Genomic DNA, 27,616 nt, shown 5'->3' on the forward strand with positions numbered 1-27,616 from the left:
TCCTATGCTCCAATGAATAAAGTCCCAGCTTGCACAACCCCTCTCCATAACTTAGTCCCTGGAGTCCCGGCAACATCCCCGTAAATCTCCTCTGCACTTTTTCCAGCTTAATGGTTTATTTCCTATAGTAGAGTGAGTAAAACTGAACACAATATTCTAAATGTGGCCTCACCAACATCTTGTACAACTACAACATAACGTCCCAATTTCTATACTTAGTGCCCTGACCAATGAAGGCCAGTGTGCCAAAAGCCTTCTTCATCACCCTGTCTACTTGTGACATCACTTTCAGGGAACCATGTATTTGTACTCTTAGGTCCCTCTGTTCTACAACACTCCTCAGGGCCCTACCGGGGAAAGTTCTATCCTCATTTGTCTTCCCAAAATGCAACATCTCCTCGGCCCACTTACCCAGCTGATTAAGATCCCTCTGTAAATCTTGATAACCATCTTCACTCTCAATGACACCATCTATTTTAGTGTCATCTGCAAAGTTACTGACCACGCCTTGTACATTCTCATCCAGACCATTGATATAGATGACAAATAGCAATGGGTCTAGCACTGAACCCTGGGGAACACCACCAGTCATGGGCCTGTAGTGCAAAAAACAACCTTCCACCATCACCCTCTGCTCCCTACCATCAAGTCAATGGTGTGTCCAATTAGCAAGCTCTCCCTGGATCCTATGCATTCTAACTTTGCATAGCAGCCTACCATGCAGAACCTTATCAAAGGCCTTACTGAGGTCCAGAGAGTCAACCGCCCTGTTCTCATCAACTTTCTTGGTTACTTCTTCAGAAAACTCAATCAAGTTTATGAGACATGATCTTCCACACACAAAGCCATGCTGACTATCCCTTAATCAAACTCTGTCTTTCCAAATATGTGTATATCTTTTCCCTCAGAATCCCCTCTAGTAACTTAACCACCACAGATGTTAGGCTTACTGGTCTATACTTCCCAGGGTTTCCTTTGCAGCCCTTCTTAAATTAGCCACCTTCCAATCTACTGGCACTTCACCCATGGCTAACGATGCACATATCTCAGCCAGGGCTCCCACAATTTCTTGTCTAGCTTCCTACAGTGTTCGTGGATATACCTGACCAGGCCTGGAGATTTATCTACCTTCATATGTTTTAAGACATCCAGTACCTCCTCTGCTGTAATGTGGACTATCGCCAAGACATCCCATTAACTATCTCAAGTTCCAAAGTCTTCATGTCTTCCTCCATGGCAAAAACCTGAGATGTATGCATCTGCTACAGGTAAATTGGAGAGGACAAGGCTGTTGGTCTATCTCCTGGGTTGGTTCACTCACCACTGGCCTGGCAGCTGTAGACTGCCAGCTCAGTCTGGGGTGGTGTTACCAAGCCATTCTTAGTGATGGGCACTGAAGTTCCCCACCCAGAGGACGTTCTGTGCTCTTGCTACTTTGTGCTATTTCCGTTGTGAAATGTGGCAAATAATACAGATGCATTTAAAAGGAAGTTGAAGACACAGAAGAGAAGAGAGGTAGATGAAGAAAGATGGGAGAAGGTTTGAGTTGAGAATAAATATTTAGATGGTGTGGTGGCGCTGAATGAACTGTTCTTATGATGCCAATTCTATTTGTTTAAACTTTATTACTCCCACTATTGCCTTTAGATGGGGGTAGGGGAAAGAGGTGTGGGTCAGAATCAGGTTTATTGTCACTGACATATGTCCTGAAATTTGTTGTTTTGTGGCAGCAGTACAGTGCAAGACATAAAAATTACTACAAGTTACAAAAATAAATAAATGGTACAAGAGAGGAATAATGAGGTAGTGTTCATGGATTCATGGACTGTTAAGAAATCTGATGGTGGAGGGGAAGAAGCTGTTCCTAAAATGTTGGGTGTGGGTCTTCAGGCTCCTGTATCTCCTCCCTGATGGTAGTAATGCAAAGAGGGCATGTCCTGGATGGGGAGGATCCTTAATGGTCGATGCCGCCTTCTTGAGGGACCATCTCTTGATGATGTCCTCTGGTGGGAGGGTAGTGCTGGAGATGGAGTTGGCTGAGTCTACAACCCTCTGCGCCTCTTTCAATCCTGCACATTGGAGCTTCCATACCAGGTGGTGATGCAACCAGTCAGAATGCTCTCCACTGTACAGCTGTAGAAATTTGCAATGGTCTTTGGTGACATACCAAATCTCCTCAAACTCCTAATGAAGTAACGCCACTGGTGTGCCTTCTTTGTGATTGTATCAATATATTGGGCCCAAGATAGATCCTCTGAGATGTTGATGCCCAGGAACTTGAAGCTGCTCACCCTTTCCACCACTGACCCCTCAATGAGGACTGGTGTGTGTTCTCCTGACTTCCCCTTCCTGAAGTCCACAATCAATTCGTTGGTCTTGCTGACGTTGCGTGTGAGGTTGTTGTTGTGACACCACTCAACCAGCCGATCTATCTCACTCCTGTACGCCTCCTCATCGCCATCTGAGATCCTGCCAACAACAGTGATGTTATTGGCGAATTTATAAATGGCGTTTGAGCTGTGCTTAACCATACAGTCATGAGTGTAGAGAGAGTACTGCAGTGGGCTAAGCATGCATCCTTGAGGTGCACCTGTCTTCCTAATCCTTGGGTTGTGCCTTGGGCCTTGCCCTTGCGGCCCACACCTGCAACTGGCTTCTGGACTTTCTGATTGGCAGTTGGTTAGAATTGGTCATAACATTTCATCCATCCTGATGCTCAGCACTGATGCTCCCCAGGGATGTGTGCTCAGGCCCCTTCTCCACTCACTGTATACCCATGACTGTGTGGCCAGATACAGCAACCTACAGAACAACAACCCAGCTCTTAACGCCAGCAAGATGAAAGAGTTGGTTGTTGACCTAAGCTGGGAGTGGGGCAGGCTGGTGAATTTGACAGCTTCAAGTTCCTTTGCATTCATATCACCAGCAATCTCTCTTGGTCCCTCGATACTGATGCAATGATCAAGAAGGCACATCAGCATGTGTAATTTCTTAGGCATCTTGAGAAGATTCGGCTTGTCCATGAGGATTCTCTTGAACTTTCGCAGATGTGCTGTAGAAAGTATCCTGATGGGTTGCATCTCAGCCTCGTCTGGCAACTGCTCTGCTCTGGACCGATGGAACCTTCAGAGAGTGGTAAACACTGCCCAGTCCATCGCAGGCTCGTCACTTCCTTCCATCCAGTCTATCTTCATGGTGCGTTGCATCAGGAAGGCTAACAGTATTGTCAAGGATGCCTGCCACCCTGGCCATTCTGTTTTCTCTCTTCCTTCTGGGAGAAGGTACAGGAGTTTTAAAGCCCAGACAACCAGACCCAAGAACAGCTTCTTCCCCATCTCTTTCACACCGCCTTCCTTGTGGTGCTGTCACATTCTCAGACTCTTAACTCTACCTCTCTCGGTTATTCGGTTATAGTCACTTCAGCGCTTCTTTTTGCACTACTTCAGTTTGCACTACTAGGCACCATTCTGTTTTGCGCTCTTCACTGTATTTATCATTACCATGTATACCGTCTACTCTGTGAGCTTCACATGAGCAAGGAATTTTATTGCACCCTGATAATATATGATAATAAACTAATCTGAATCTGAACCTGGACCTCAGTTCCTCTGGGCTTGGTGTGCCCCTGTTGATAGTGTGTGCACTTTTGGAGATAAACAGGAACTCTTTGTATGAATTCCTCAATGGAAATGGAAACAAATAGTACTGAAATCCTTACATGTGCTTGTTGAGGTGAGTTGCTGTATGATGGAGTAGTTGAATGATGAATGATGAAGTTGAGAATCACAGAGTATGATCCTCAACTTTTAAAATGTCAAACTTTGTAGATTTTCCAGTGAAGAACTGAGAGATTCTTGCATTGTTAGATGATAAGGCTTTGCATAATTAATTTCTTTGCTATTACAACTTTCTATTTTTTCCTTGTGCTTAGGATTCAGTACTGGGCAGGGAGGATTGAACAAGAACTGGACCGAGTAGTCCGACAAGTCAGCGGGATTCAGCAGCTCAAAACGGTATGTGCTCTATATTTATCACTTGTGTTGGCTGGCGTGTCATTCCCAAAACTTAACAGTGCCTTCACTTCCTAAGTACTTTATTGACTAGAGAGTTCTCTAGGATTTTCCAAGGTCATGCCTTGTCAATATGCCTTTTGTTGTTTCATCTGTGTGGTATGTCAGGTAATGTTTTGGTGAGCACTTCAGGTGCTGTTACTTAATTTGCATGGCAGGTACTGTGTATTGGCTGTATGTCAAGGCTTGTATCTTTCCTACAGCTACCAACATGCCAAATAACACAAGAAAAAAACTTGCATTTCCAAAGCATCTTTCTCAATTTTAGGGCGTGAGCTGTATAACACTTTTGAACTGAGTTCATTGATATAGTGTAGGAAATACACAGTGCCTAACCCAACAGCCAATATGGAGAACCAACCAGACAATCAGCACCTTAAGTAGCCAAGCAACCAGCACACACTAAAAAACACATGCTTTGATATAATTGGTGCATTACCTTGGATGTCGGGTATGTTGTGGTGGTTGATGTGTCAAATACTGTGTGTTCACTGACTGTCTTTCATGTATTACAACACTGACTAGAGTTCAAAGGTATTTTGTCTGAAAGCTCTTTGGAACACCCACTTCCTTTCATGGTATATGCTGGCACATCAATAATTTAGAGCTGGGTGGTCTGCCAGATGCTGGTTATTTTCTGGATTGCAGCAGTGATTACTCCTTGGAAGTACTTGTAAAGCTCTTTGATGTGTCCTGAACTCGTGAAGGGCACTATAACGATACAAGTCCGTCCTTGCTTTGTGCATGTCAAGTACTGTGTATTATTTGGTATGTCAATTGCTGTGGATTGGCTGGAATGATACAAATGAAGACATGCACGCTGGCACATTAACTGCTGTGAATTGAGTTATTGGCGTGACTGGTTAGCATTGTGGACTGGTTGTATGATTTGTAACACCAAACTCTGCCCCTGCCTCAGCTTATTTGTTATGGCAACCCTCATCCATGTCTTTGTCATGGAATATTGCTGTGGTCACTCTCCCCAGATCACTCGAACTCTGCTGCCCAAACACCATCAGAGGTATCCAGTTGACTGTAACTTCCTTACCTTTTGATTTACATTGGCCAACAGAGCTGTAAAGGCAGGTGACCAACACTGGTCAAAGATATAGGCTTAAAGTGTGCCAAAGAAAGGAGAGGGGTTTAGGGAGTTAATTCCAGAGCATAGGGTCTTGCAGCTGCAGGCACGGCCACCAATGGCAGAGCAGTTAAAGAGACCAGAATTGGAGGAGTGCGGTTATTTCACTGAGTCATTGGGTTGGTGGATGATTATAGAACTAGAGAGAAGCAAGGCTGGGGAGTTGGAGCGTGGGGTCTCTGTTTCCTTTGGCCCACAATCCTATACCAATCCTATTTGCCAGCACGCCCCACAGCTTCAGTGTCATTGTTGTTGGAAGCAATTTGTGGCTTGCTGGATAAGGAATTGTCACCCTACTGCTGATATGATCTTACTGTGTGCAAATTGGCTGTTGCACCTCATATACTACAACAGTGACTGTAATAGGAATATCATTGGGTGTAACAGGAATATCACAAAGTCATGAAAGGCACAATATAAGAGTGGGTCTTCCTTTTATAAATACTCTTGAGTTCCCTTCTTTAAGCTGGTTTACAGTTACACAGGCACCAGCTGGCTGCCTGTTGTACGTGGGTGGCTGTAGAGTTCAGGGTTCAGGCCAACTGGCTGTGGAACACTTGGGGCCTGTCTGATGCTCTTGGGTGATGCCGATAAATGGGACCCAAAGGATTGAAGTCAGGAGCAGGAGTTCTTAGCTGACTCCCCTCCAGTCCACATTGTCCCCAGAAGTGTGGGTTGGTAATGGAGGCTGGACTGAATCTCTCTACAAGATTTACTACTGCATTTGCTTCCTGTGAGGCTTTTGAATTGCAGGTTTTGTGATGCTACTGCTCAATTAAAATAATTTTTATCTTTTTCACTGTGTTTGCAATGACCACATCTTCAGCTCTTTTAATTCTTTGACCCAATGTTTCCTCCTGTGTCTTGTTGTCAGCTTTTGTCTGTTTGCCTTGCAGTGAAGTGACTTGGGCACTTTACTCCATTAAAGTCATGTTGTGATGACAAGTTTGGAGTCTTTTGCCATCACTGTAGAGCCCGCCAGTTCATTCTCTTAACAGTCCAGCTGGTAAAGTCAGCCAGAAGCTGATGCCAGTTCAGTCCCGGTACTTTGACTTAATTGTCTCAACTTTGTGACTCTTCAGCTGGCCTCAGTGACTGTAAAGAAAGGGTTCCTACTCCTCGTTGCTTACCCACTGGAAATATGGAAACATGGAAGTGTCGTAATGATGATGTGACTTGATTAGTAATCCAGGGCCTATAAGACTGCATGCCGACAGAGTAAATTACAGTTGGTTAAAAACAGAGTAAGCGGGTTACACCAGTAATGAAGACTATAAATCTACTGGCTTGCTGGTTCGCTAATGTGCTTCAGGGAAGGAAATCTGTTAACTTGATCTGTTGTGATCTGGTCCAGAATGTATGTGATTCCAGATCCCCAGTAACACAGTTCACTTTTAACCAGGGTCTGAAGTGGACTTTCAAGGGTCTCAGCTAGGAATAGAGTCATGGACTTTCAATGGCCCTTCAGCCCACTGAGCAAGCTAACCATCAACCACCTGTTTACACTAATCCTACATTAGTGGTTCCCACACTCCCATTAACTTCCCCCAGATCTACCACTCACCTACAGCAGCCAATTAACCAACCAATCAGCCTGTCTTTGGGATGTGGGAGGAAATTGGAAACCCACAAGGTCATAAGGAGAACATGCAGACTCCACACAGACCTCACCTGAGGTCAGGATTGAACCAGGGTCTCTGGAGCTGCGAGGCAGCAGCTCTACAACTGCACCACTGTGTCCTTGGTGTTATAGGGTTCACTTACCAGACCAGTGCTGTCCATTTGTGGTAATCATTGTGGAGATGCCAGGAAAACATGTTACCATTGATATCCACATCCTTAAAGAGAATCCCCAAGGAGTAAGTCAGCACCATCAGAAGAAAGGAAGCAAATATGCTGCAAATGCCTGTCATCCAGAATCTTAGGAAAATTATCCCACCTCCTCTCTCTTCTTCTCCCACTGTATTGCAGGGGTAAGAGGTAAAGCCAATGAGCAAACGATTAACGAAAATACCAACTTGGTGAGAACAGTGTGACAGATGCACAACAGCGGGAAGCAAGAGATGCTGTGGTTCACAACTACATCAAGTGAGAACTACTTAAACTAATTAATTAGATCATCTGTCAGTCTTCCAGTTCCCTGGATCATGTTCTAACTCTGGATCCAGATCACTGCTCGTGTGGGTGTCAGTGAGAAGGTTCACATATCCATGGTGACACACCACAGCAGCCCAGCCTTCCAGCTGTTTGCCATCTGATTCTTGTGGAGTCACAGAACAGCAGTTCCGTCTCCTCTTAGGAACACAAGAGCAAGATCATGGCTTGTGAATTGAGAGGAATTTTAATGCTGATTTGTGGAAATATTTTATGCAGAAGTAGCTTATGAGCAATGGTTAGTAGTCAGGCATTAATGCCAAGACTTAATGTCAATGCTTCAGATTCCTGCGGCATTGGAACCAATTCTGGGGGAGGTGGGACCAGTACAAACTAGACAGTGTACACCTGGCCAGGACTGGGATCAATGTCCTAGGGGGATTGTTTGGTAGTGCTGTTGGGGAGGGTTTAAACCAATATGGCAGGAGAATGGGAATCCATGCAGAAAGACAGAGGGAAGCAAAGCAGAGACCAGAGCAAAAGTTAGAAAAGAGGAAAAGTAAGAGTGTACAGAAAAGTCAAATGTAAAGGACACAAAGGTTACTAGATTCTGAAAAGACAATGAGTGTAAGGGCATTCATCTGAACGTCTGCAGTAGTCAGTGAACTTGTGGCACAAATCAGTACAAAGGGGTATAATTTAGTGGCCATTACAGAAATGTGGTTGCAGGGTGATGGGTGGGAATTAAATATCCAAGTATATCAGGTAATGTGGAAGGATAGGCAAGAAGATAAGGGAGGTGGGATAGCACTCTTAATTAAGAATGAGATCGGGGGATAGTGAGAGATATAGCAGAATGTTGGGATTAGAGATGGGTAGAGATTAGGAATAGTAAAGGAAAAAAATCACTGGCGGGAGTTGTCTATAGACCACCGAATAATAACATTACAGTTGCACAGGCAATAAACCAAGAAATATTTGATGCATGTGAGAATAGAATGGCAGTTGTCATGGGGGACTTTAACTTCCACATAGATTGGGTGAATCAAGTTGGTCGAGGCAGTCTTGCGAAGGACTTCATAGAATGCATCCATGATAGCTTCCTTAAACAGCATGTTAGTGAACCTACAAGGGAAATTGCTATTTTAGATCTGGTCCTGTGCAATGAGACAGGTAAAATTAAGGATCTTGTGGTTAGGGATCCTCTTGGAAAAGGTGATCATTAGTATGATTGAATTTCTCTTACAAATGGAGGGTGCAATAGTTCAATCTAAAACCCAGTGTATTATGCTTAAACAAGGGAGACTACAACAGGATGAGGGAGGAGTTGGCTAGTGTAGGCTGGAAACACAGGCTATATTGTGGGACAGTTGAGGAACAGTGGAAGACTTTCAAAGATTTCTCACGGTGCTCAACAAAAGTATATTCCAGTTAAAAGCAAGGACAGTGAGGGTGGGGAGAGCCATCCTTGGATAACTAAGGAAATAAAAGAAGGCATCAAGCTAAAAGTTCATGCATACAAAGTCGCCAAGAGCACTGAGAAACTGGAAGATTTGGAAAGCTTTAAAAAGCAACCACTAAGCAGGCAATAAGGAAAGGGAAGGGAAGATAGAGTATGAAAGTAAACTAGCATAAAATGTAAAAACAGACAGTAAAAGTTTTTATAATTATATAAAGTGGAAAAGGGTGGCTAAAATGAATGTAGGTCCCTTGGAAGATGAGAAGGGGGAATTAATATTGGGTAATGTGGAAATGGCCGAGGCCTTGAGTGACTATTTTGTGTCAGTCTTCACAATGGAGAGCACATCTAACATGCCAAAGAGAGCTGTTATGGATGCGATGGGAGGTGAGGACCTCGATACAATTGCTGTCACTAAAGAGGTAGTGATGAGCAAACCAGTGGGCCTAAAGGTAGATAAGTCCCCTGGTCCTGATGGGATGCATCCCAGGGTACTGAAAGAAATGGCAGAAGTTATAGTAGAGGTGTTTTTGATAATTTACCAAAACTCTCTGGACACTGGGCAGGTCCCAGCAGATTAGAAGATAGCAAATATCAAGCCACTGTTTAAAAAAGGATGTAGGCAAATGGCAGATAATTATAGGCCAGTTAGCTTAATGTCTGTGGTCAGGAGAATGCTTGAAGCTATCATTAAGGAAGAAATAGCGAGACATCTGGACAGAAGTGGTTCCATCAGGCAGATGCAGCATGGATTCAGGAAGGGTAGGTCCTGTTTGACAAACTTACTGGAGTTCTTTGAGGATATAAATGAGCGCAGGGACAAAGGGGAACAGGTAGATGTATACTTGGGTTTCAGAAGGTGTTCAATAAGTGCTGCATAGAAGACTTATCCATAAGATAAGGACGCATGGAGTTGAGGGTAACGTATAGGCATGGATAGAGGATTGGTTAACCAATAGAAGTCAGAGAGTTGGGATAAATAGGTGTTTCTCTGGTTAGCAATCAGTGGTGAGTGGGGTGCCGCAGGGGTCCACAACTGTTCACAATATACACTAACAATTTGGAAGAGGGAACCGAGTGTAGCAAATCTAAGTTTGCTGATGACACTAAATTGAGTGGAAAAGCAAATTGTGCAGAGGATGCAGAAAGTCTGCAGAGAGATATAGATAGGTTAAGTGAGTGGAGTACAATGTTGGTAAATACGAGGTCATCCGCTTTGGAAGGAAAAATCAAAAAGATCAGATTATTACTTAAATGGTGAAAGATCGCAGCATGCTGTTGTGCAGAGCGACTTGACAGTGCTTGTGCATTATTCATAAAAGGTTGGTTTGCAGGTGCAACAGGTTATCAAGGCGGCAAATGGAATGTTGGCCTTCATTGCTAGATGGATTGAATTAAAGAGCAGGGAGGTTATGCTGCAACTGTACAGGGTACTGGTGAGGCCGCACCTGGAGTACTGAGTGCATTTCTGGTCTCATTACTTGAGGAAAGATATACTGGCTTTGGAGGTGGTGCAGAGGAGGTTCACCAGGTTGATTCCAGAGATGAAGGGGTTAGCCTACGAGGAGAAATTGAGTGGCCTGGAACTATACTTGCTGGAATTCAGAAGAATGAGAGGGGATCTTATCGAAACATATAAAATTATGAAAGGAATATAGAGGCAGGAAGGTCGTTTCCACTGGTAGGTGAGACGAGAACTCGGGGATGTAGCCTCAAGATTCGGGGGAATAGATTTAGGATGGAGTGGAGGAGAAACTGTTTTTCCCAGAGAGTAGTGAATCTGTGGAATTCTCTGCCCAGGGAAGCAGTAGTGGCCACCTCATTAAATATATTTAAGAGACAGATAGATTTTTGCATAGGAGGAGAATTAAGGGTTATGGGGAAAAAGCAGGCAGGTGGATCTGAGTCCACGGCCAGATCAGCCATGATCTTATTGAATGGCGGAGCAGGCTCAATGGGCCAGATGGTGTATTCCTGCTCCTGTTTCTTATGTTCTTATGTTAAGACCTTCCTCAGGGCTCATTCTGCAGTAACTGGGGAATATTGACAGAACAGTAAACTTAAAATATATTTATCATTGCCACTTTCCTGTGTTCCCATGGTTGGGGGAACCTTCCAGGTGCTTCTTATTTTAATTTGTTCATTGTGGGGATCTGGACTTCACTGATAAGGCCTGCATTTATTGCCCATGTCCATTTGTCCTTGATTTGGGCAGCCATTTCAATGGCATTTGGACATAGACCAGTTACTGATAACTGTTGTAATGTGAACAGTTCATATTGCAGCGCAATCTAATCAAAAGGATATCTTTCATTGAATGCTGCCATACATTTTAACAAGAGAAGAATGTCATTAAACTTAAATGTGGCAGTCTATTTTGTAATAAGTTGACCCCACTTATTGTTACAGAGAGTTATGTTTATAATGTAATATGGAAACAGGCCCTTTTGCCCACTGTGCACATGACAACCATCAAACACCCATCCATACTAATTCCATTTTTCCTTTTGCATTCTAATTGCCCCACCCCCAATTTTTCAACCATCTACCTACAGTAGAGGGAATTTGCAGAAGCTAATTAATCTATCAACCAGGATGTTCTTAGCATGTGTGAGGAACCTGGAGCACCCAAGAGAAACCCATGTACTCAGGAGAAAGTGCAAACCCCACACTGACAGGGAAACAGTGCAAGGGTTGAAGGAATGAGCAGAAATACCTCCTTTTTTTTGATTGATATGGACATGATAGGTCAAATGGCCTCCTTTCTGTACCATAAACTTCTATGCTTCTATGACTTGGGCTGAGGCAGGTGGTGAGAGAACCAGAGACAGGAAAAATCTATTTGACCTCAACCTCAGCAGCCTATCTGTAGTAGATGGATCTATCTATGGCTATCTTGGTGGGAATGACCACCTCAGAGCTTTTATGAAGTCCTCAGACTATGGACACCCTCTACCTTGGTGAGTGCAGAATGGGGGCATTTGGCAACAGATCCATTCCAGCACAGCCATGAGGCACAGCAGGGTGTCAACAGCTGCAGAATTTTATTTAACACATCCCTCTTTGTACTGTGGCACTCATGGCTCAAGGAATAGTGAAGAAGAGTGTGGCAGGATCAGTAGCAGCTGTGGATAAACACGAGGAGCTAACCTGATGAAGATACATCAGGAAGTCATGTTTCAGCTGAATTAAACTTTGTTTAGGCCACACTTGGAGTATTGTGTACAGTTCTGGTCACCTCAATACAGGAAGTGGAAACCTTGGAGAGAGTGCAGAAGAGGTTCACCAGGATGCTGCCTGGATTAGAGAGTATTAACTATCAGATTGGATAAACTTGGATTGTCTTCTCTGGAGCTTCAGAGGCTGAGGAGCGACCTGAGTGAAGTATATGAAATTATGAGAGGCATAGATAGAGTAGACAGTTAGAGTCTTTTTCCCAGGGTGGAAATGTCAAATACTAGGGGCATAGTTTTAAGGTGAGAGGGGGAAAGTTTAAGGGAGATGTGAGGGGCAAGTTTTTTTAAACACAGAGTAGCTGGTGCCTGGATGCACTGCCAGGAGAGGTGGTAGAAGCAGATACGATAGCAAAGTTTGAGAGACAGGTACATGAACAGGCAGGGAATAGAGGGATATAGACCATGTGTAGGCAGTTGGGATTAGTTATACTGGCATCATGTTTGGCATGGTGAGCAGAAGGGTCAGTTCCTGTGCTGTAGTGTTCTGTGTTCGGTGGGTTAGGCCAAAACTCTGCAGTCCTGCCACTTAACTGGCAGGGCCAAACAGATGGTCCAAGAAATCCCCATCCTGAACAATAGTGGATCCCTGCACCCATGCCAAAGACAAGGCTGAAGTGTTTGCAACCACCTTCAGCCAAAAATGCTGAGTGGACAATCCATCTTGGCCTCCACCTGTGTTCCTTGCCTTTGAAGAACCAGTCTTTCAATTTACTGCTTAATAGTGAAGAAATGACTGAGAAAACTAAACCCAGTAAAGATCTCAGCTGAGGCATCGCTTCACCTGTGAATCTGAGGGTGTCATTTTGTTGCATCTGCTGCTCCTGGGGCAGCCCCCTCTACATCAGTGAAACCTGATGCAGATTGGGTGATGGCTTTGTCGAGCACCTTCACTCCATGCACTGCAACAGCAAGGATCTCCTAGTGGCCAGCCACCAATTCTACTTCTCATTCCCATACTGATATGTGTATCTTCAGCTTCCCCTACAGCCTTGTTGAGGCCAGACAGGTTGGAGGAGCAAAACCTCATATTCTGCCTTGGTAGTCACCAATCTGACGGCATCAACATCGATCCCTCTAACTTCTGGCAACCCCTCCCCTTGGCTTTCCCTTTTTCTCATCCCCCCTTTGTTTTCCCTCATTCCTGTGGCCACTCACCCCTTTTCTTTCCCCTCCCCTGCCCTCATGACCTGCCCACCACGCCCTTTGGTTTCCCACCTCCTTCCCTTTATTCCATGGTCTACTGTCCTCTCCTATTGGACTCCTTCTCTAGCCCTTTGCCTCTTCCAGCTTCTCACATCATACCCTTTCACCCCCCCTCCCCCCCACCCACCTACCTTCCCCCTCTCACCTGAACTCACTTATCACCTGCCAGTTTGTGCCCTCCCCCTCCCCCAACCTTTCTATCTTGGCTTCTGCCCTCTTCATTTCCAGTCTTGACAAAGGGTCTTGACCCGAAATGTTGACTGTTTATTTCCCTCTATAGATGCTGCCTGACCTGTTGAATTCCTCCAGCATTTTGTGTGTGTTGGTCCAGCAAAGATTTTTCCTGCTCTAGTGCTCAAGGCTTGTGCTTAGAAATAGCTGCACCTCTACCCAAGTAGTGCCATCATGACTGTTACAACACTGTTATAACAGGGCTACAACACTGAAACCAACCTAAAAAACCTAATTTCACAAGTGGGTCTTGGTCATGAAAAGCAGAGCAATTAATGGTGTAGTGGAGAGTGAAGAAGAAGCAGGATCTAGATCAACTAGGAAAGAGGGCCAAGGAATTGCAGATGGAATTTAACTCGGATAAGTGTGAGGTGTTGCATTTTGAAGTTAAACCAGGGCAGAACTTGCACACTAAATAGCAGGGCCCTGGAGAGTGATGTGGAACAGAGATACCAAGTACATGGTTCTCTGAAAGCCATGACACAGGTAGACAGGATGGTGAAGGCGGCATTTGGCACCTTTGCTTTCACCAGTCAGGGCATTGAGTACAAGCGTTGGGACATCACGTTACAGCTGTGCAGGAAGTTGGTGAGACCACACTTGGAGTATTGTGTGCATTTCTGGTCACTGAGCTGTGGGAAGGATGTCATTAATCTGGGAAGGGTACAGAAAAGATTCACAAGGATGTTACTGAGACCAGAGGGCTTGAGTTATAAGGAGAAACTGTATAGGCTGGGGCTGGTTTTCCCAGAGTGTAGGAGGCTGAGCGGTGACCTTATAGAAGTTATGAAATCGTGAGGGACATAGATGGGGTGAGTGGTCATGGTCTTTCACCCAGGGTAGGGGAGTCTAAAACTAGAAGGCATAGATATAAGGTGAGAGGGGAAAAATTTAAAGGGGACTTGAGGGACAAGTTTTTCACGCAGACGGTGGTGGGTATGTTTCATTGAACTGCCAGAGGAAGTGGTAGAGGCAGGTACAATTAAAACAACTGCAGGCATGGATGAGCTGGGCCAAAGGGCCTGTTTCTGTGCTATGTAACTTTATGACTCTATAATTCTAATTCCAGTCTAGTTAATTGATGCCTGCAAGTTGACAGAAGATGTGGTAACAGCTGTTCAGCACTCTCTCTCTTGCCAGTAATCTGGTCACTGATGTTAAGTTTGGGTTCTTTAGTATCATTCGGATCCAGATTTTATTGGAGACTTCATCTTAAATAAGCAATGGAGCTGAATTTCAGAAATTATTCAAGATGTTGTAGCATGGCCCTCAGAAAATTTCAAGGTAATCAAGCAAAGTCAACATGATTTCATGAAAGGGAAAATCATGTTTGATTAATTTGCTGTAATTCTTTGAATAAGTCGCGTGTACTGTGGATAAAGGGGAACTGGTGGCTGTGTTTGATTTGGTGATGCATCAAAGGCTATTGTGAAAAATAAATCCTCATGGTGTGGAAGGTAACACCGTTGTGAATAAAGGATTGGCTGGCTATCAGGAAACAGAGAGGGCATATATGGGTCTTTGGCAGCCACAGGGATTGGTGCTGGAGCCTCAACGTTTCACAATTTACACAAAAGCACTCAATGCTTGGTTGCTTGCTGAATTTGCTGATGACACAAATATAGGCAGGAAAGTAAGTTGAAGGAAACATAAGAAGGCTGCAAAGAGATGCAGGTACATTAAGTGAGCAGACAAAAATCTGGAAAATGAAGTATAATATGGAAAAATGAGAAATTATCTATTTTGGCTGGAAAAAGAATAAAAGAATATAATAAATAGTGAGTGATCATGGAGCTCTGAGATGCAGAGGGATCTCATCCTTGTGCATGACTTCCAAAAGATTAACTCAGAAATAACTCAGAAAGGTAACAAGAGTGTACTGCTCATTGCTAGGGGGACTGAATCTAAAAGTAGAGAAGTTAACCTAGCTATACAGGGCACTGGAGAACTGTGCACAGTATTGGTCTATTTATTTTGAAATGTTAATGTGCATGAAGATCAGAGAAAGTGTATGGATTAATTAATAGCAGGGATGGGCAGTTTGTCTTATGAGGACAGACATAAGCTTGTATCCATGGGAATTTAGAAGAGCGAGAGGTAACTTGATTAAAACATACAAGATCCTGAAGGGTCTTGACAGGATGGATGTGTAAAGAGTATCTACAAATAGAAGTCACTGTTTAAAAATAAGGGATCACCCATTAAGCTGGAGATGAGGCAAAATATTCTCTGAGGGTGGGAAGTCTTTAGAACCTGCATTGAGACCCTGAAGGACTGCCAAAGAGGAGAAAGTTGGTTAAGTGAAAAGGAACAGAGCACCCGAGAAGTTGTTCATAATATATTAAGCTGCAGCTGATACCAAACTGCGGGGAGAATAGAATTCCAAGTGGGATATGCAGCCTGTTAGAATGTGCAGATAGGTGGCAAGATGAATTTTAATACAGAGAAATGCAAAGAGTTACATTTCACTAGCAAGAAGGAGAAGAGAATGACAAGAATCATAAACTGGAGGGTACAATTCTGGGAGGGGTACAGGAACACACAGCTCTGGGAATGTGGATATTTCACTAGCATTTGCAGGGCAGGTGGAGAAATTGTTGAAAAGTCATATGGGGTCCTGAAGTTTATAAATGACGACATGGAATACAAAAGCAAGGAAGTTACAATGGACCTTTTTAAAACACTGGTTCAATTACTACTGAAGTATTGTGCCCCATGTCTGGCCACCACACTTTAGGAATGATGGGAAGGCTTTGGAGAGGGTGCAGAACAGATTTACTAAAATAATTCCAGGATAAGTTCTGTGGATAGACTGGAGAAGCTGGGGTTGTTTTCCATGGAGCAGAGGAGTTGGGGAGGGGACCTGATAGAGTTATTTAAAATCTTGAAAGGTATAGGCAGAGTAGATAAAGAGAAACTGTTCCATTTGCTGGAGGGGTCAAGAGGACATTGCATGTTTAACTTTTTATTGAAGGCTGACGGTGCCATTTTTCTTTACTTCTGCATAACTATTTCACATTGCCACCTGCAGCACTGGCTGAATTGTAACCTTGTGTACATCACTTTATATGTGCCTTGTGCACAAATAAATTTAATATCAATCAGCCATCACCATGAGGTTATAGCTTATAACCAGGATTACTCTGCTACAAAAGTATTCCTCAGAATCAGTGCACAGAAGCCTTTTTCCATACCGACTTCTCATCAGGCGAAACTCTGCCCATTGATCTTGAGTGGTGGCTGATGCTTCACCACATCTCTTTGGCAGTGAATGGAATGGGTCTGGCCACTGAATTGATTTTGTGCAGCAGATTGCCCACAGTGGTGAAGGGATGAGAGGGAGAGCCTTCCAACCTCAATAAATAACCCAGTAAAATGTGTGTCTCCATACCTTGCTAAGCTGTACTGTAATCTGAAGGGGTTAACACCAACCAACTTCTTTCTCCTTCCTCCCATGTCGTGGATGAGAGGAACAGGAATCAATGAACAAGGTTTGTGAACAGACTGTATGTTATCCAAAATATAAAATTAAACTGGAAGATTGCATCTTTCAGGACGGTACTCTTAAAAGTAGAATTTATAGGAGCACTTGGTAAATACAGCAGTATAAGTTATTAATAACCTAATTCTGGCCTGGAGCGAGGGAAGTCGCCGTACTTGATCAATATCTGTATTGAGCATCAGACCATTGACACCAGTTACTCAAACAAATCGTCACATTGCTTAGGAAACAGTCTCGGAGAACGGCTTGATACCTCTGCCCCTGGGATGGCGCTGCTGGTGTCTGACCAGCTTCAGAATCTGCACTGGGTAGATGGTTTAGCAGAGTACTCAGTACCCTAGACCACCCATATTTTTAGGATTAGGGTAATTATTTAGTCCTTTGAGAGTTTGATGATCATATTTGTAAATGGGCATTATCCTCTGGATGTGATGCGATAGGTTTCACATTCTCCAGGGCAACTGCAAGAAGAGCTTTCGAAGTCCCTGTATGTGACTTAATGCTTTCCTAGTGCTGTGTATGGAAACATTTTTGGGAGCTGGATTTACATATGTGCGATGATGGTGCTGAGTTTGCATGCTGTTGAGCAATGGTTTGGTCACATTGTTGCTGTATGTTGCGGAATGGTTCATTCAGATGGTGTCTGACCTAGTATGTTAGGGAATTACTTGAACAGATAGCACCTGTTGCTCTGTGCTGAGGAATGGTCCCACCACAATGTGTTCATCTCTGCATGCTGGGCAAAGGTTCAATCAGATGGTCTCTTTAGTGAATACCAGGCAGTGCTTGAAAAAACACTTTCTGTGTGTTGTTTAAATCAGACTGTGTATGTTGTTGTGTTTTATGGAGTGGTTTGGTCACACAGTGAACATCACTGTACATTAGCTAATGCTTCATTCCACAGTGCCCAATGCACAGTGATGGATAAAGGTTCAATTACTGTTTCTGTTACAGCGTGTTGTACAGTACTTCAGTCAGACTATGTACTGTATACCTCTGTGTATTGGGCATTAGTTGACCAGACTATGTCTGTCGCTGTGAGATGTGGTATAGTTTGATCAGAATGCCCCTGTCTCTGTGCTGGGTGGTGGTTCAATCAGGCAGTGTCACTATGGTTTGACCATAAGGCATAGGAGCAGAATTAGGCCATTCGGCCCATCGCGTCTGCTCAGCCATTCGATCATGGCTGATTTATTTTTCCCTCTCAACTCCATTCTCCTGCTTTCTCTCGGTAACCTTTGACTCCCTTACTAATCAAGAAACTATCAACCTCCACTTTAAATATACCCAAAGACTTGGCCTCCACAGCCCTCTGTGGCAATGAATTCCATTGTTTCACTAGCCTCTGGCTAAAGAAATTCCTCCTCATAGCAGTTCTAAAGGGATGTCCTTTTACTCTGAGGCTGTGCCCTCTGGTCCTATACTCTCCCACGACTGGAAGCATCCTCTTCATATCCACTCTATCCAGGACTTTCAATATTCGGTAGGTTTCAACGAGACGCCTCCTTCATCCTTCTAAATTCTAGTGAGTACGATCCCAGAGCCATCAAACACTCCTCATACGTTAACACTTTCATTCTTGGGATTATTCTTGTCAACCTTCTCTGGACCCTCTCCAACACCAGCACATCCTTCCTTAGATATGGGGCCCAAAACTGCTCACAATACTCCAAATGTGGTCTGACCAATGCCTTATAAAGTCTCAGCATTGCATCCTTGCTTTTTATTCTAGTCCTCTCAAAATTAATGCTAACATTGCATTTGCCTTCCTTACCACCAACTCAACCTGCAAGTTAACCTTTAAGGAATCCTGCACTATGACTCCCAAGTTCCTTTGCACCTCCGATTTCAGAATTCGCTCCCCATTTAGAAAATAGTCTACACTTTTATTCCTCCTACCAAAGTGCAGGACCATACACTTTCCAACAGTGTATTCCATCTGCCACTTCTTTGCCCACTCTCCCAACCTGTCCAAGTCCTTCTGCAGACTCCCTGCTTGCTCAACACTACCTGCCCCTCCATATATCTTTGTACCATCCATAAACTTGGCCACAATGCTATCAATTCCATCATCCAGATCATTAGCATATAACATGAAAAATAGTGAACCCAACACCGACCCCTGCAGAACACCACTAGTCACTGGCAGCCAACCATAAAAGGCCCCCTTTATTCCCACTCTTTGCCTTCTGCCAGTCAACCAATCTTCTGTCCATGCTAGTACCTTTCCTGTAATACCATGGGCTCTTATCTTGTTTAGCAGCCTCATGTGCAGCACTTTGTCAAGGGCCTTCTGAAAATCCAAGTAAACAACACCTACAGAATCTCCTTTATCTATCCTGCCCGTTACTTCCTCTAAGAATTCCAACAGATTTGTCAGGCAAGATTTCCTCTTAAGGCAACCATGCTGACTTCGGCCTATTTTATCATGTGCTTCCAAGTACCTCAAAACCTCATCCTTAATAATGGAATCTAACATCTTACCAACCACTGAAGTCGGGCTAACTGGCCAATAACTTCCTGTGTTTTGCCTCCCTCCCTTCTTAAAGAATGGAGTGACATTTGTGATTTTCCTGACCTCCAGAACCATTCTTGCATCTAGTGATTATTGAAAGATCACTACTAATGCCTCTACAATCTCTTCAGCTACCTCTTTCAGAACCCTGGGGTGTAGTCCATCCGGTCCAGATGACTTATCCACCTTCCGACCTTTCAGCTTCCCAAGCACCTTCTCCTTAGTAATAGCGACTACACTCACTTCTGCCCCCTGAATCTCTTGAATTTCTGGCATGTTGCTGGTGTCTTCCACAGTGAAGATTGATGCAAAATACTTATTCAGTTCATCTGCCATTTCTTTGTTTCCCATTACTACCTCTCCAGCCTCATTTTCCAGTGGTCCAATGTCCACTCTTGCCTCTTTTACTCTTTTTTTAATTGAAGAAACTTTTGGTATCCTCTTTTATATTATTGGCTAGCTTACCTTCATATTTCATCTTTTCTCCCCTTATTGCTTTTTTAGTTGCCTCCTGTTGGTTTTTAAAAGCTTCCCAATCCTATCGCTTCCCACTAATTTTGGCAAGATTGTATGCCCTCTCTTTTGCTTTTATGCTGTCTTTGACTTCCCTTTTCAGCCATAGTTGCCTCATCCTCTCATTAGAATGCTTCTTTTTTGGGATGAACTGATCCCTCGTCTTCTGAATTACTCCCAGAAGCTCCTGCCATTGCTGCTCTATCATCATCCCTGCTAGGGTCCCCTTCCAATCAACTTTGGCTAGCTCCTCTCTCATGCCTCTGTAGTTACCTTTCCTCAACTATAATACCAACACATCAGATTTAACTTCTCCCTCTCAAACTGCAGGGTGAATTCTATCATACTATGATCACTGTCTCCTAACAGTTCCTTTACCTTAAGATCCCTAATCAAATCTAGTTCATTACACAACACCAAATCCAGAAACGCCTTTTCCCTCGTGGGCTCGACCACCAGCTGCTCTTAAAAATCATTTCGTAAGATTTCTACAAATTCCTTGGGATCCAGTACCAACCTGATTTTCCCAATCTACCTGCATATTGAAATCCCCATGACCACCATAACATTGCCCCTTTTACATGCCTTTTCTATCTCCTGCTGTAAGTTGTCCCCCACATCCTGGCTACTATTCGGAGGCCTGTATATAATTCCCATCAGTCTTTTTACCCTTACAGTTTCCTCAGTCTACCCACACCTTCTGATCCTATGTCACTTCCTGCTAAGGATTTGATTTCATTTTTTACCAACAGAGCCACCCCACCCCCTCTGCCCACCTGCCTGTCTTTTCAATAGGATGTGTATCCTTGGATGTTTAGCTCCCAGCTGTGATCTTCTTTCAGCCATGACTCTGTGATGCCCACAACGTCATACCTGCCAATTTCTAACTGCGATATAAGCTCATCTACCTTACTTCATATACTGCGTGTATTCAAATATAACACCTGCAGTCCTGTATTTACCACCCTTCTTCTCAAATTTGTCTCCATATTGCCTGAAGTTAAATTCTTATCCCTTTCTAAACTTTTTGTCTTATTCTTTATTCTGGTGACTTCAGTAACCTCTCCTGCACTCTCCTTCCCTTTACTTTATCCATGCTTTTCCAATCCATTGAACCCACCTACCTACTATTTAGTTTAAAACCCTATCCACAGCCGTAGTCATGCAATTCACCAGGACCCTGGTCCCAGCATGGTTCAGGTGGAGCCCATCCCATCAGAACAGCTCCCTCCTTCCCCAATACAGGTGCCAATGACCCACGAATTCAAACCCACTTCTCCCACACCAATCTTTGAGCCACGCATTTAACTCTCTGATCTTATTGATCCTGTGCCAATTTGCATGTAGCTCAGGTAGCAATCCAGAGATTACTACCTTTTTGGTTCTGCTTTTTAATTTATTCCCTAATTGCTCAAATTCCCTCAGCAGAACCTCTTTCCTTGTTCTACCTACGTCGTTGGTACCCACATGGACACAATAACTGGATTGTTTCCCTCCCATTCCAAATTCCTCTGCAGGTCAGATGAGGTGTCCCAAACCTGGGTACCAAGCAGGCAACACAGCGTTTGGGACCCTCGATCCTTGCAACAGAGAATTATGTCTATTCTCCTGACTATACTATCCCCAGTTACAACTACATTTCTCTTCTCTCCCCCCTCTTGAATTGCTCCCTAACCATGGTTCACTTGCTCATCCTTTCTACAGCCCCCACTCTCATCCACACAGGGAGCAAGAGTCTCAGACCTGTTGGACAAGCTCGAGGGCTGAGGCTCCTTCAGCAATACCTCTTGGATCCCCTACCTGCCTCACTTGCAGTCACACCCTCTTGTCCCTGACCAGAGACTTAATTTGAAATAGTTAACCTTGTGGGTGTGACTGCCTCCTGAAACAGTATCCAGGTAACTCTTCCCCCTCCCAGATGCATCGCAGGGTTTGCAGCTCAGATTCCAGGTCATCAACTTTGAGCCCGAGTTCCTCAAGCAACCAACACTTGCTGCAGATGTGGTCACCAGGAACCACAATGGGGTCCACCAGCTCCCACATTATGCAGCTACAACACATCACCTGATCCTACATCCCTACTTTATTTAATTAGTGATAATTTGGTGTCTTTTTGTTTAACTACCATAAAAATCTTACCTGTTCTCACCTGCTACTCACCTGTGCCTCCTCACCGAAGCCTCTTGAGTCAAAGCCTCAGATTCCCACTCCTACACTGGTCCACTCTCACAATGGCTGCTCCAAAATGGCCTCTCTGCTTTACCCTACCTTCCTTTTATTGGCTGAGTTGCCACACACTTAGCCAATCACACAACTTCAAAAAAAAGCTGCCAACTCCTTCCCTTTGCTGCTCTGGCTGCTGCAACTGGAGAAAAAGAGGAATGTTGTTGAGGAATGTTTCGATGAGACAGGTTCTGTAGTTGTACATTGGGCAATGCTTCAAGCAAATTGTATCTGTCATGTGTATCTGGGAATGGTTATGTCTGTGTGTCTGTCGTTATGTCTCGAGCACTGCTTGGACTAGACTCTGTCTGTTGCTGTGACTTGGGGTTTGGTTTAAACAGACCATGTCCACTTTGGTGTGCTTACAATGGTTTGATAGGACTGTATCTGTTTTTGTGTATTGAGGATTGGTTCCATCAAAGTATACCTGTTGGCATAATAAAAACAGAAAATGCTGGGATGAATCAGCAGGTCAGGCAGGATCTTTTGCTGGACCTGCTGAGTAGCCCCAACATTTTCTGTTTTTATTTCAGATTTTGAGCATCTGCAGTTAATTGCTTTTCTGTACCTGCTGGTGGGTCTTTTAAGATGGTTTGATAAGCTTGTGTTTGTTGCTGTGTATTGGCAATGGATCTTTGGGACCGAGTCTGGTCGAATCATTGTTTAACAAACAGCAAGAGACAATGTCTGTCATTGTGTGTGGGAGCAATAGATTGATGGGCCATGAGAGGCGGAATAGTTTGTATTGGGGTTTGATTCAGTCAGACTGTCTCTCGTTGTGTGTTGGAAACAGGTCAATCAATGCTTGCCCTTCATTTTGTACTGCAGAATGGTTTGATCTTTTCTAGGGGGTATTGATCAAATCTGACTAACTATACTCACATTTTAAGGAATGGAGATATCAAACCTTTCTGTTGCCTTCTGTTAGGTCAGAGTGTAACTGTGCTGCATCTTGGGAAATTGTTCAATCAACATCATGGAAGTGCCTTCACCAGAAGGACTGCAGCACATTCAGACATGGGCTGATTGTGATAAGTGATGTTCATGCCAGGCAATGGCCAGTGGCCATTGGCAAGAGAGGGTCTAACCACCAACCCTGGACATTCTATGACATTATCATTGCTGAGACCCCACCAGCATGATCAGAAATTCAATGGACCAGCTGCATGAATACTGTGGCTATATGGACATGTGAGAGGTAGGTCACCTGGTTGAGTGGTGCCGCAACAACCACCTCTTGCTCAGTGTCAGCAAAGTCAGCAAAACTAAAGAGCTGATTGTTGACTTCAGGAGGGGAAAGAGGGTGAACGTGTGCCAGTCTACATTGGGGAATCGGAGGTGGAGAGAGTCAGCAGCTTTAAATTCCTGAGTGTTAACCTATTGGATGACCTGTCCTGGACGCAGCACATAGAGGCAATCATAAGGAAACTGTGCCAGCATATTTACTATCTTAGAAGGTGAAGGAGGTTCGACTCTAACAAACTTCTACAGATGTACTGTTGAAAGTATCCTGACTGCTTGCATCATGGTCTGATATGGCAATTCAAATGCACGAAACATAAGAAGCTGCAGAAGGTAGTGGACTCTGCCCAATACATCACGGGCACATCCCTCCCCACCATTGATAGTATCTACAGGAGGCGCTGCCTCAAGAAGGCAAGATCCATCATCAAAGATGCCACCATCCGGGCCATGCTATCTTTTCATAGCTACCATTGGGCAGGTGGTACAGAAGCCTGAAGTCCCACACCACCAGGTTCAAGAACAGCTACTTCCCTTCAACTATTCGGTTCTTGAACCAACCAGCAAAATGCTAATCACTACAGTTTAGCAACACTATGACCACTTTGATCAATTTGCACTAAAATGGATTTTGTTTTTTTTCTAACTGTATTCTTTCTTGTCAAAAATTGTGTATAATTTATTTTTTTTACTTGTGAATGCTGCTTATCTGATGCTTATGTGACTGTGATGCTGCTGCAAGTTTTTCATTGCACCTGTGCATACATGTACTTTGCATATGACAATAAACTCGACTTTGACTATGGTGTTCTATGTACTATAGTACACTGTCGGCTATAATCTCGGCATGACACCAACCCGGCAGGAAGCTGAAATAACCATCTAACAGCTGAAAAATAACAAGGTGTCTGGAGTTGACTGAGTCTCTGCTTAAGTTCTAAAACATGGTTTTGTCACCTCACACCCTACAATGCTGGAGTGGTAGCATGTCCTACTTGACAACTGCCTAAAAATATGATTTGCAAGTTGTTAACAAAGTTTGTTGGTATTTCCAATTTCCCAATTTAATGATGCCAAAGCAAACAGTGCTCTCAATGAAACAGACACTAAAGTAGGAGCAGAAGTGGTCAGACTTCCTGTTGAGCCTGCTCTGCCATTCAGGAAGTTTGTGACTGATCCCTGACTTTAAAATGACCAGTCAAACATGTGGATACAATTGTGCAGCCGCACACAACAGTGGCATTCAAATGCACACACATCTCCACTATTCAAACACACCGTTTGATTTCTACAATCTAAGTGAACTGGCAGAACGGGTTTCCCTCAGTGTTTGCATTCGCCTTACCAGGCATCTAAATGAAGACGGGAAGGAGCAATGCTACAGGGAATTGTTAACAGGAAGGAGTGTGAGAGGAGGATAGAATGTGCTGGGCCTAAGACACACAGCAACACATGTCTGAATATCCACTGCCTTAAGTGTACACTGGGTGAGCCCAGAATTCAGTCATAGAGTCATACAGCCCAACTCGTCCATGCTGACCAAGATGCCCACCTAACCTAGTCCTGTTTTCCTGTGTTTGGCCCATTTTCCTTTAAACCTTTCCTATCCATGTACCTGTCTAAATGTCTTTTAAACGTTGTTAATGTACCTGCCTCAACCACTTCCTCTGGCAGCTTGTTCCATATACTGATCACCCTCAGCATGAAAAAGTTGCCCTTCAGGTTCCTATTATACTCCCCCCTCATCTTAAAACTATGCCCTCTCGTTCTTGATTCCCCAACACTGTGCATTCATCCTATCTATGCCCCATGATTATATAAGAACACCTCTCAGTCTCCTCCGCTCCAAGCAATAAGGTCCTAGCCTGCCCAACCTCTCCCTACAACCCAGTCCCTCGAGTCCTGGCAATATCATCGTAAATCTTTTCTGCACTCTTTCCAGCTTAGTGGCATCTTTCCTGTAGCAGGGTGACCAAAACTGAACATAATAGTCCAAGTGCAGCTTCACCAACGTCTTTTACAACTGCAACGTAACATCCAATTGCCTGCCCCGGTCAAATCACATAGATGCCATGGTCAAGAAAGCTCATCAGCGCCTCTACTTCCTCAGGAGGCTAAAAGAAATTCAGTATGTCCCCTTTGACACTCACCAACTTCTATCGATGCACCATAGAAAGCATCCTATCTGGATGTATCACGCTTAGTATGGCAAACTGTTCTGCCCAGAACTGCAAGAAACTGCAGAGAGCTTGTGAATACGGCCCAGCGTGTCATGGAAACCAGTCTCCCCTCCTTGTCTTTACCTCTCGCTGCCTTGGCAAAGCAGCCAGCATAATCAAAGACCCCACCCACCCGGGTCATTCTCCTCTTCTCTCCTCTTCCATCAGGTAGAAGATACAGGAGCTTGAGGGCATGTACCACCAGGCTTAAGGACAGCTTTTACGCCACTGTGATAAGACTATTGAACGGTTCCCTTATATGATGAGATGGACTGACCTCACAATCTACCTTGTTGTGACCTTGCACCTTATTGCACTTCACTTTCTCTGTAGCTGTGACACCTTACTCTGTACTGTTATTGTTTTTACCTGTACTACCTCAATGCACTCTGTACTTACTCAGTATTACTGCACTGTGTGATGAATTGACCTGTACGACTGGTATGCAAGACAAGTTTTTCACTGTACCTCGGTAGAAGTGACAATAATAAACCAACACCAATAGCAATCCCAACTTCTATACTCAATGCTCTGACTGATGAAGGCCAGCATGCCAAAAGCCTTCTTCACCACCCTATCTACCTGTGATGCCACTTTCAGGGAACTACATACTTGAAACTCTGCGGCAACATAACTAAGCCCGCAACAGTTGAGTGTAATGTGGCAGTGTTTTCTTCCTGACAGCACCGGCAAATTGAGTGATTAGGGTTACTTAGTGTGTTTTTTTGTTCCTCAGTGATTTTCTATTAATCTCTTTTGTAATGATCTGACAATGATAACAGCATAAGGCAGTTGCCATATTTTAGAAATTCTGATTAGAATGAGAATGAGATCACAAAAGGCATTCTCTTGTGCAAACAAAAAGCAGGGAAAGGGAGTGCAGGGACATAAGATATGGTTAAACATGGCATTGCAGGTTGCGCTGCACCATTTTGTTAGACGCTGCAAAGACACAGTCACCACAGTGATACAGAGACACACTTCTTTACTCAAATACAAACAAGATCCTTTCATTAACTGAGTCTGCTGGACCGCTAAGGTTTGCAATTGCTTGAGTTCCATGTCTGAGCTCTTTCAAAAGCATCTGTGTGAAATGAATATTCTTCATAGAACGCACTTAAAATTATACTGAAAAATTGACACGAGTGTCAAAAAGTTTTTGGAATGTCATAATCAGTCTATGCAGGAAAGCATCACTATTTTCTTTCGTGAGTGGGAGATAGTGGATGAAAGGTGTGAATTGATATTAATTACATGCTGTATGATGCTCAGGGTAATAGGAATGGTAGATATATTTGGATAATTATTTTACTCATGATTCAAGATGAAGTTCATTGGTATAGAGATCATTAAATATTGTGACACTTTCTGAAGTTCAGTTATTGTAGAAAAACCATATGTTCTGGGTTTTAATGAATGGTGTAACTTTGCCGCAGCAGGTGAGTGAGCTGATTATGCTCAGACATGATGGTGTGCCTGGAGTCTTGCAGTGGTGACTGCAGTGAACGGTACATCAATGGGCAAGTTACAGCACATTCCAGAGCAAAACTTGGACCCTATCACATGAAACATTTCACCTCTCAACTCAAGAACTTGAGGTAAATGGAGTATACAAAACCAATAATGCTCACAATCTAGCACAAGCTGAATCAAGAGTAATAGAATCAATTCTTCTAATTAAAATTCTCAGCTAGAAAATAATTCTCGCCATGTGGTGAGCTCTCATATATATTTGCAATATTTTGGTGAGATGCATCCTGTTTATTCTCCGTTATGTTCTGATTTAATGAGATGACATGATTAGTGTTTGCCAGCTACTGCAAAGTGCCATTGAGAAAGCGGTAATGCGTGAGCTCCTGCAATCTCCGTGTTGAAGGTGCCTCCAGTGTTGAGAGTTCTAGTTTTGATCCAGCAAGAGTAAGGATTGGAGATGTGTTTTCAAGCCAGGATGGCAAGTGAACTGGAGAGTGG

The 27,616-nt window shown here is 43.8% G+C and overlaps 1 protein-coding gene across 4 annotated transcripts in view; it reads left to right on the forward strand.

The window, feature by feature from the left end:
• Positions 1-27,616, forward strand: part of cacna2d2a (calcium channel, voltage-dependent, alpha 2/delta subunit 2a) — a 602,032-nt gene that overhangs the window by 65,418 nt on the left and 508,998 nt on the right. For all 4 annotated transcript variants that reach the window (XM_052017908.1, XM_052017909.1, XM_052017910.1 and 1 more), the window contains exon 2: positions 3,932-4,013. In XM_052017908.1, the coding sequence (XP_051873868.1) occupies positions 3,932-4,013 (82 nt within the window). The remainder of the gene's footprint in view (positions 1-3,931; positions 4,014-27,616) is intronic.

This window comes from Pristis pectinata, chromosome 6, assembly GCF_009764475.1.
Source record: "Pristis pectinata isolate sPriPec2 chromosome 6, sPriPec2.1.pri, whole genome shotgun sequence".
Lineage (NCBI taxonomy): Eukaryota > Metazoa > Chordata > Chondrichthyes > Rhinopristiformes > Pristidae > Pristis > Pristis pectinata.